General features: G+C 37.1%; 2 protein-coding genes across 5 annotated transcripts; one reads left to right on the top strand and one right to left on the bottom strand.

The window, feature by feature from the left end:
* Positions 1-415: 415 nt before the first annotated feature.
* Positions 416-4484, bottom strand: LOC143471254 (ubiquitin-conjugating enzyme E2-17 kDa). Of its 3 annotated transcripts, none has more exons than XM_076969662.1 (6): positions 4326-4484; positions 4170-4233; positions 3949-3980; positions 3743-3820; positions 3570-3675; positions 416-1147 (listed from the first exon to the last, which is right to left on the bottom strand). In XM_076969662.1, the coding sequence occupies exons 1-6, from the start codon at positions 4347-4349 to the stop codon at positions 1005-1007; spliced, it is 447 nt and encodes a 148-aa protein (XP_076825777.1). In that variant the 5' UTR covers positions 4350-4484; the 3' UTR covers positions 416-1004. The 3 variants fall into 3 exon arrangements, with proteins under 3 accessions (XP_076825777.1, XP_076825778.1, XP_076825779.1); XM_076969663.1 differs by lacking the exons at positions 3570-3675; positions 3743-3820; positions 3949-3980; positions 4170-4233; positions 4326-4484 and adding exons at positions 1331-1436; positions 1504-1581; positions 1714-1745; positions 1928-1991; positions 2061-2981; XM_076969664.1 differs by lacking the exon at positions 416-1147 and adding an exon at positions 2149-3116 and having other exon boundaries at positions 4326-4483.
* Positions 4485-5683: 1199 nt separating this feature from the next.
* LOC143471251 (S-phase kinase-associated protein 1) lies at positions 5684-9949 on the top strand. 2 transcript variants are annotated; one of them, XM_076969659.1, is made up of 6 exons: positions 5684-5713; positions 6031-6081; positions 7804-7977; positions 8513-8656; positions 8766-8906; positions 9569-9949. In XM_076969659.1, exons 1-6 carry the CDS (start codon positions 5699-5701, stop codon positions 9602-9604), a joined length of 561 nt encoding a protein of 186 aa, XP_076825774.1. In that variant the 5' UTR covers positions 5684-5698; the 3' UTR covers positions 9605-9949. The 2 variants fall into 2 exon arrangements, with proteins under 2 accessions (XP_076825774.1, XP_076825775.1); XM_076969660.1 differs by having other exon boundaries at positions 5704-5721.
* Positions 9950-9999: the final 50 nt, after the last annotated feature.

Genomic DNA, 9999 nt, shown 5'->3' with positions numbered 1-9999 from the left:
CTTAGGCCTTAGAATGTGCGGCAGGGTTCGGTGCCACTCTTCACAGGAAATTACAAGTGGTTGGTGCCGTACATAATCACACGACTGGGTGGTTATGTAGTAATATGTTGTCTGTGTCAATTAGAAAGAATTGTTTTTAAATGGTTGGCAAGGCGAAGGTCGAGCCAAAATATTCCAATTCGAGTAAGCACAGTTTGGTCCATGGAGCTCGCAGGTGCCAACTTGGTTGCCACAATCTTGCGACTGTCTGTGAATATGTTTTGCTTTAAACTGTCCTAAATCTTTTGAAAAGATCTAATTCAAATCTAACGAGGTTAATGAATGGAGTGATTGCATCTTCGTAACTTCAGACAAAGATAATTTTTTCCAAAATTTGGGGATTTTTTCCAAAAATTTGCGGAAGCCACTGCTTACACATACACAATTAGTTTAATAATTTACTAAGCTCCATGGAAAAGCATAGAACAAGCATAAATATTCACTAAGACACAACACTACATACAGCTAAAAAGGCAAAATACCTATTAAGTTGTTCCTCCTTTAAAAAGCACTCAGTAATATTCCTTAAATTGGAAGAACAACAGAAGCATTGGATATTATACTGGGTTATACAAGAACACATACTTTGGAAATTGATATAAAATTTGCAAAATCTATGTTCATTACCAACCCTTGAACGGCTCATCTGGTTTATTACTGCAAAGCCGCCTAAAACAGTGTGTTGACGTATCAATGTGGGGCAGAAGAGGTGAGTTCCACACAGTCTCAAAAATGAGGTTAAAGAGTTCCATGCTTACGTTCATTGGAATTTTGTCATCGGCCATTACCAGTGGGAGATGTGAGGATGATGCAAATTGGCCACAAACCACACTTTTGACTCAACGCAGTCGGTAAATGCAGCATGAATCTGGATTTTTCGACATTAACGACTGAAGAAACTGATTTCTTCATGATGTCAAGAGATACATTTAAGCTGTCTTTTGATTGGTCAATCGTGTGACAAGTTAGGACGACGCATATTTCCTCGTCCATTCCCTTGCCATTTGATTGTATTTAGATCGGTCGGTTTTATACTGACGGGCAATATCTGGCACAAGGGGGTCATCTGGGTTCGGGTCGCCCAACAGCGCAGATATCGATAAAAGAACTGCGAGGAATTAAAATAGAGTTGAACTTTATACAGCGGCTAAATTAATTTTATATCCAGCTCCTTCATTTCAACAAATAATAAACTGACTTACAACCAATGCATTTTGGTGTTTAACATTGACTCGCGTTTATGATGACATAGATTATTAAATATTTGCTATTTATGACGTCACAATCTCACCTTTTGAAATAGTAAGAGCAGGGGACCATTGAGACCTCAATATGTCAAGACAGATGCTTCCGTTGCTGTTAATGTTTGGATGATAGATTTTTGTCGTAAATGCAAGCTAAAAACATTGTAAGTTTTGGCGGCATATTTTTAGCACGGAAGACAATAATTTCAACAACTTGAACCTTTGGTGGCTTGAAAGGGTAGTCCGTGGGGAAGTGAACATCAAGAAAAAAGACACCGCCCATATAAGGAGTATCATCCTAGGTAGGAAAATATTTTAACGTTAAGTTGCACACACAACAGTCCACTTGGGCGTATGTTATAAAACACAACCACCACGCAGACAGAAGTTGATGCAATAGAAGTTGCAGCCGACATTCAAGAATACTTACTGGTCCTGTAATGTTGGCACGCCAGTGGAAAACTAAATATAAAAACAAGTGTAATGTGATAAAAAGTTCAATTGAATTTGTCTAATGTCTTATACTTCAAAGCTTTTACTTCACACGAATACACTCCATGAACAACGACATTTAAAGTTGTGGGGTTAAAGAAAGTGATCACATTTGACGCAGTAAGATTTCTATGCCAGTTTTAAATACTTACGATCGTCGCCAAGAGGACCAGCACTGCATTGGGCCAATGGGTCACGAGTTAGGTCTGCTAACTCCTGGGGAGAAAATGAAAAGGTTAACATCGATGCATGGGAAATATTGCTGGTACAGGATCAGCCGTTCACCTTCTGTATCCTTTTCATTGCCATGCTGGGGAGTCTGTGTAAGATCCAGTCAACCCACTCAGTGTTATCAGTTAATGTGGGAATCTAATTATCTGTCAGATACAACGCAACTTATGAATGGCGCCAGAGATCAAAAAACACAAAAGACAATTGGTTGAAATCATTGAATTAAGCCAAAGATGTTCTATTTTAAGAACTCATGAAACATTTGAACTGGTGACAAAATGAACAGAAAATGTGGCGACATAAAGCGGAAAGTTCAAATTTATATCTCAAATTCTACCGACATTGCAAGCAAATCACCCAAGAAAAATTAACACAAACACATCCAGAGAAGGTTATAACATCAATCACATCATTACACACTAAATTTCCAACAGTTTATCTAACTTTGCTGGGCGGGGGATTAAACTGTTGGAGACTGGATTACCCACCAAGTTAAGATTTTTTGTCGGCCTCTGAACAAGGCAAAAAGAACCAGAGTAATACTACATAGGCTGACTTTATTTAGTTTATAAGAATTACAGCAATTAAATTGGCATGGTCGAGCGCCTTAATCAAGGTGTACTTCAAACAATACCATGGCAAAGAAAGATACTTTATCGGGTAAAAAATCTTGCTCAAATAATGCTAGAGGAACGAAAGCGAGAAATCTTACTCAAAATTATTTCTAGGATACATGCATCAACACCAACATGCTAAGCTTGGTGCATGCAGTGGGAGATAAATTTGATGACGACCGTTTCAAAGTTTTAAAAGTCATTGACTATTTACAGACGAAAATGTTAAACTGCAATATGTGCTTTAGTTATCGAAGGTCAAAGGTCAGAAGCAAGCTACAGGTTGTTTCACAAATACAAGACTTTGGGCCATTAAGAGTCCCACAGAACATTTTTTAACTAATAAAATTCTGGAGTTATGTTGCGTATTTTCTTGTCCATTCTTTTGCTAATTCGTTGTATTTTGCCCGATCTGTCTTATAGAGGCGAGCGATGTCAGGCACCAAGGGGTCATCGGGGTTCGGGTCACACAGCAATGAACATATTGATAGAAGAACTGCAAAGCACAAAAGTTTGTATAATTTAGATGCTGACATTAAAACTTTCTATTTAAGCAACATCATTTCACTCACAGGACTGACCAAGGTTTACTGAATTTTTGTTAATTTGAAAAAATTAACATTTTAAGAAAGCTGTTTACGACAACACGAATCAATAAATGCTCTTCAAAGTGAAAAGCAAGTCTAAAAACAAGTTGATTTCATATGAAAGAACACCATTAATTGAACACTAGGGTAAAATGTTTTTGAAAAATGATTCGTGGTTAGATAGTTATCGGCTTGGAAAAAATATGTAAATCAACAGAAGCACTAGGGATGGAAGTGGTTCAGAGTAGTACTGTTTCCGCATCCCTACCACTGTAGCTAGTTGTGAAGGCAGTTTTAGTTTGTAAGTTTTGATGAAGTGTTAGTGTCCATAATAATTGCTATTTATGACGTCACTATCTCACCTTTTGAAATAGTAAGAGCAGGGGACCATTGAGACCTTAATATGTCAAGACAGATGCTTCCGTTGCTGTTAATGTTTGGATGATAGATTTTTGTCGTAAATGCAAGCTAAAAACAATGTAAGTTTTGGCGGCATATTTTCAGAACGGAAGACAATAATTTCAACAACTTGAACCTTTGGTGGCTTGAAAGGGTAGTCCGTGGGGAAGTGAATTGAAAGGAAAAAAACTCCACCATTGAACGGGGATTCACCCTTTGACAAAAAAAATCAAAATTTCAAGGTCAACAAACTTTAAGTAGGAGAAATCACTCTGTTGCGGATTAAAACTTTGCCTTATTAAAATGAATGCATGACGAATAGTAATCTTTCAAATCACTTACCGGGCCCATGATCGTGGCTTGCCAGTGAAACACTAAAAAGAAAACAGCATACAATCAGTGAATAGATCATAGAAATCATTGTTATGTAGCACCTTGCAACAATCATGTTTATGACGATTGTGTAAACCACAAATAATTTGGATTTCAAATGCAAAAGTCAGTAAAAAGTACAAGCTAAAATTTTTGACTAATGAAGCTGAGGATATTAATCAATTTCTCACTGTCATCGCCAACAGGTCCAGCACTGCATTGGGCGGGCGGGTCCTTGCTGAGGTCGGCCAGTTCCTAGAAATAAAAATATTTGCTAAATCTAAAAAAAATTTTATCGAGGCATTAATTTAAACCTTGGTAGGATAAAAATTGGAAATCAAACTCACCTTGTTGATCCTTTTTAGTGCCATTTTGTGAAATCACCACAACATGTAAAATATACAAACACGCCGCCACTGAATTCAATGGCAAGAGTAATGAAAAAACACTAAAAACTTTATCCTGAAAGTTTTCATTCAACGAGAGTAAATAACGTTAATTTTGGCGAGTAATTTAAAACTAACGTACATTTGTAACTATAAAATATATGCCAAAACGACAGCTCCGTGAAAATTTAAATACACACAGAGGAAAAAATGTGCATGTGTGCAAAAAGGGGCTCTATAACTCATTTCTTTCATAAATACTTCGGTGCAATATGTCAACTCAATCCTAGGATAACTATCACACAAGGAAAGAACAAAAAAGATGTGTGTGCATTGAAACTCGCACAAAGGTTAGCCTGGTAATTGGGATTCGAGCCATCAGGAATCATTGTCAAGTTTAATCTGTACAAAGACTCAATCCAAGAATAATATAGATGGTGATATGCTATGGCAATATACCAGATTGGAATCTAAAGCCTTAGGAAACCACACGCAATATTTAAGCCAGTGAATTTCGGCAACTGTATACTTTTGACGTACATAGCCTACAAGTTTTTTGCGGTCTTTTATACTTTTGCTCTCTGGCTTGAATGGGAAGAAGTTATGAGGCAATAGAAAAGAAATTATGACAGGATAATTCCTTAATACGATCCGGATATAGAAGTGTAAAAGTAAAAGAGACCTTGATTTTTAAGTTACCAATTTATAATTTAGATTTAGAACACACTAAAGACCTGAAGGGCCTGAAATTGAAAACAGTGTTTCCCAACTAGGCCTAGGCTTAGGCCTACCTGCCAATTCTCTTCGTTTTAGCCTTTCAGGATTTTAGTGAGATCAGCAGATTTTCTAAATAAACTACTTTGAATCAAACTTTTTTATGTTACATTCTTATGTTGGCGTTAACCGCTAGATATTGTGATTGCTGACGTGTAAATCGTCGGCGGATGAAGTCTGCCGATTTCACGCTGGGTAAAACACGCCCCTTTAGCGTCGGCCAACAACAAACGTCTCTAGGTTTCAGTTATTAATCGAAATTCCCGTTCTGGTCAAGCTACTCGTAACATTAAAAAAATTCCAGTTACAACAACTTCAAAATAACCCAGCCTTAGTTTACCCGAAAGGTTGAAACCCCAATCTCATAGCCTTTTCGGCTTGGCCAAATATGACACTAGGAGAGGCAAGTTTCTACGGTCCAAAGGAAATGAAGAAGTGAAAGATCAGCGGTCGGTTCTATACAACATGCGCAGACGGCCAATATCGAGAAATTTCTATTTTTAATCAGAGCAAATTGACAATTGAGCTTAAAAAAGAAAGAGTTAACACAACAGTTCCCGATGTCTGGAAGTTTGGTAAAATGGTGAACTACTTATTTTACATTTTTTGTTGCTTACCATCTTTTTGGAGGCAGTGTATCGAAAGTCAAAAACTCTAAATATTGATTCAAAAACTTGATTAGTTGAGCCTGAAATTTCCTAAATTTTATACTCACGTGTGAAAGAATTTTTTATGCTATTAAAAACTTTAATTTATTTGATTTAACATCATTTTTTGAAGAATTATATAATGTTGTATTTGCATACTAGAATTACATAATTTAAATATGCACACCTTACCATCATGCAGTTTAATATTTACGTCAATCATTCATTCTTTTCTTTATTTAAAGGTTCCGTTGGAAGTGACAGTACTTGCTTTCTACTGGACTTCGTTGAAAACGGTGAGTGGACAGGTTGTTAATTTGTTCGGCTGGATGTGACTTAACGCTAATTTATATTAATTATACAAAGAATAAAGTCTTCAGTGCACATTATCTCGCTAAATCTGCACACACGATTTCTCGTCAAAACGTTTACTTTCCAGTCCGAGGTATAGGCCTAGGCCGTGGAAAGCATGACGACTGCACCCTTGAGATTTTTGAAGACTGGTTGCTACACCTCACTGTTTCACAATTACATCCAGAAAAGAGAACCCGTTCGTTTGGCTAACATTCTGCACTCGGACAACCCGATTTTGGCCCTCCTGTGCCCCCAAGATTTCATCGAAAAGTACCATACTTTCCATTTTGGGGAATAGGACTAGGTCAAGTAGCTCGTTGGTAAAGATAGGCGGTTAGGATAGTTTTAGAGTAGAAAGTAGATTTATGGTTGGTTTATAGGGCACCGCTCTGTATAAAAAGCTTGTATATTAGCACGAAGATTATGCCAAAAATATTTGGGTTTGTGTTTTACACCACGTCAATGTTAAATTATTTTCGGCTGCAACTAGGCTTAGATTAATTCTTGGCTTGAATGATTAGACAGTCATTGGCTTGCTATTTTTGCATGCTTGTTGTGACAATGGTGTTATTTATCAAACAAACTTTTAATACAGGGTCATCGCCCTATATTATACCATTTAAGTTAGATTAAGAACACATTTAGAACACAGTTTGGAATGGACGATGTTAACTGGTTAAATTGTGACCCTAAGTTTTAGACCATCCATCGAAATTCTGATTTAGTTTAACTGAATGATTTAATTCTTATTTATCTTCAAATAAATTATTTCACTTTGTATTTAAGATTAATATTACAAATACATGACGTTTCAATTTAATCACATTGTGAACTGCAGTCTTGCTGTGGCCCATACTGGAAAGTGTGGCACCTGCACTATGGTTGTTAATATTCAGATCAAAAAAATTGCACGTTTACAGAGAGTTTACCAGATTTTTAGTTTTGTTCATAAATATATGATTCTGAAGCTCATTTTGGTCATTTCTCATCTGCTCAACAAGTGTAGAAAGACCTGTGCTGACTGTTCAGGACATCTGTAGTTTGTAAACGAACGCAAATAACAAAGTTGATGTCTACAATAAACACATTTTAATTCGGTCAGCTGTCGCTAAATTTCCAAAGCAAATTGCCAAACTTTATTCAAAGTACTGTAGTGTGTATGGTAACAATTTTGCACGATAGAAATAGGAACGCCATATAAGCCCACTGCTGCTTTTTGGGCTTGCATAAGTAGGCTTACAGGTCTACAGTACTTTTGGGGTTTTCAAAAAACAAAATTTAAAAAATCTGCTCCTGTGTGCTGGGTTATTCAGGACTTGAGATTGTTTTAGTTGAATTAAATTGCATTTTGTTAACATTGTTGCAACTCACTAGATATGAAACATTTAGATTCGAAATTCTAGATTTGCTATCTCAATTCTATAAACCATTAGGATTCTGCTTTGACCAACCCTAGTTACAAGTTAACAATGTGTTGCACATGTATAGTTGTATACACGTGATTTTTTGTGTTTTCGAATTTAGTCACCTCCTCAGCCGTATCTTTAACCTCCCTGATTTAAACCAAATTACTCCCAGTTAAAATTGTGTTTAGCTGACTTGCTCCTAGATTTTGCAGGTCCTAAAAGCGTTAACGTATTTATTTAAAATTAAATAAATTGAAGTTGAAAATGCCGACAATCAAATTGCAAAGCCACGATGGGGAAACCTTTCATGTTGATGTCGAGATCGCAAAACAGTCGGTGACGATCAAAACCATGCTCGAGGACCTCGGAGTCGACGAAGATGATGAAGAGGGTGTTCCCCTTCCTAACGTCAACGCAGCCATTCTCAGAAAGGTGCTTGTTGACGTTTTATTTTATGATTTCTTTTCCGGTTAATTTCACTTTGTGCTTTCCATGTCTCTGAGCATTTGAGCCTCAAACTAATTCATCAAATGACGAATTTGCACTGTGTCTTGTGATGGGGAAATAAATGTTGTTGATAAATGATTTTAATCATTGGGAGCATCACCGCTGAGCTCAGCAAATGGGTCATCAAAATTTCAATTAAAATTATTTCACAATTTCAATGGCCTTTAACATAATCTTGAGGCGAGCATTCTATCTGGGGACGGTACGCGTGAATTGACAGTCACAAATCTTACTAGTGCTTTACTGCGAACCAACTTTATATTAGACATGTCAAGCAGATTGTATTGATAAGAGTCTGCTGCTCATGTTTGTCGCATCTTTCATGGAAACTCAATTTCAAAGATTTAATTCTTTAAGATATTTCCTTTAATTTGCAACCTACTTGCAAGTTATAACACAAATATCTCTTTATCTTACACTGATGATGTCACCATCATCATACTATGATGTCATACTGCAGGTGATCCAGTGGTGCACACAGCACAAAGACGATCCTCCTCCCCCCGAGGATGACGAGAACAAGGAGAAGAGAACCGATGACATCCCAGTGTGGGATCAGGAGTTCCTCAAGGTGGACCAGGGAACCCTCTTCGAACTTATCCTGGTCGGTTCTTGTCGATATTTCTCCGAGCTCGTCATTTACACTTTGTGATGACATTTTTTCGTAGATGTTTGTTTTTATGAGCATTCTCATGTTTTTGTTCATTTTCCAGGCTGCAAATTACCTGGACATCAAAGGCCTTCTCGACGTCACATGCAAGACTGTCGCCAACATGATCAAGGGGAAATCCCCTGAAGAGATACGGAAAACTTTCAACATCAAAAACGACTTCACGGAAGACGAGGAAGCTCAGGTGCGTCATCAAGCAGATTTCTTAACAAAAGTTAATTTAAAGCAAATTAAAAATCTAGATTTTAAGCCTGGGTTTCATTTTTGTGCTTTGATTCTCAGACATTTTGTCACAAAGTTTTGAAGGAGTGGTGATATGTGTGATGGTCATGATCTCATTTGCATCACCACAAACCAGTGGTGCTTATGACGTGGTTAAGATGGTTATTCATAGATTATCGCACCACAGTTGTGGGGTGCAGTCAATTTGCATAGACGAGTAGCTAAAATGAGCAAATTAAGTTGTCTTGATATTGGCTGTTGTGGGATTTTTTGCCCAACTTCCATTGCTGCTAATAAAGACTCAACAAACCTGGTAAAACAATGAAAGGTTGAGAATCTCTGCCTCAGGCTATTTTTCCTTAAATTCCCAGTAAGCTTTCACATCAGCTCGCTAAACCCGAGACTAGAGTTTTGGGTCAAAAAAGTTGAATTTCATCGCTTTTAAAGCAAATATTAGCCCAACTTATGCGACCTGGAAGTTTTTAACACGCTGTCTACAGCACCAGCCTTTCTCATCTAGTGTCACTTACGTTTGGTTACGCTCTTAAGCATAAGTTATGTTAAATGTGATCATGCTTTGAATGGTGTTTGTCCAACTTGCTGACTCTTATTTTGTGATTTCAGGTGAAGAAGGAGAACCAGTGGTGTGAAGAGAAATAACTGATCGTCCTATTCTGCACATCTCGTTTTCTACATAGACATATTAAGTAGTTCGCTGTATATTTACGCTTACAACTGTGATATCCCCGGCACCATAAGTTCCTCGAAGAAAATCATAAATTACTACATGAATTTGGGGCAGTTTTGATGTATAAATAGCTTTGTGATGAAATAGTAGCACATTTAGAAGTAACAAAAGATACATATTAGGCCGATGTGCTTATACCGTAGCAAATAGCTTGCGCCCATCTCAACTTGAAATCTATTGATTCTTTTTCTCAGTATACAATGACTTGTGTTTCTTGGTTTTTTGTTTTGTTAATATAAAAACTTTTATGTTGTTAAGTTATGTTTGTGGGTCAAAGCAGGCTTAGCACTGGGTGTCGCTGTCACCT

The sequence above is a fragment of the Clavelina lepadiformis genome, chromosome 9 (genome assembly GCF_947623445.1).
Source record: "Clavelina lepadiformis chromosome 9, kaClaLepa1.1, whole genome shotgun sequence".
In the NCBI taxonomy this organism is placed as follows: domain Eukaryota; kingdom Metazoa; phylum Chordata; class Ascidiacea; order Aplousobranchia; family Clavelinidae; genus Clavelina; species Clavelina lepadiformis.
Note: the sequence above shows the minus strand (reverse complement) of the source record. Positions and strands in the feature narration are given on the sequence as shown.

Excerpts from the sequence above, each read along its gene's own strand:
- LOC143471254 (XM_076969662.1), bottom strand. The coding sequence starts at position 4,349 with ATGGCACTAAAAAGGATCAACAAG. Across the intron at positions 4,234-4,325 it reads CACTAAAAAGGATCAACAAG|GAACTGGCCGACCTCAGCAA; the intron begins GTGAGTTTGATT and ends TTTTATTTCTAG. Across the intron at positions 1,148-3,569 it reads TGCTCTTACTATTTCAAAAG|TTCTTTTATCGATATCTGCG; the intron begins GTGAGATAGTGA and ends AATTCCTCGCAG.
- LOC143471251 (XM_076969659.1), top strand. Across the intron at positions 7,978-8,512 it reads ACGCAGCCATTCTCAGAAAG|GTGATCCAGTGGTGCACACA; the intron begins GTGCTTGTTGAC and ends GTCATACTGCAG. Across the intron at positions 8,907-9,568 it reads CGGAAGACGAGGAAGCTCAG|GTGAAGAAGGAGAACCAGTG; the intron begins GTGCGTCATCAA and ends TTGTGATTTCAG.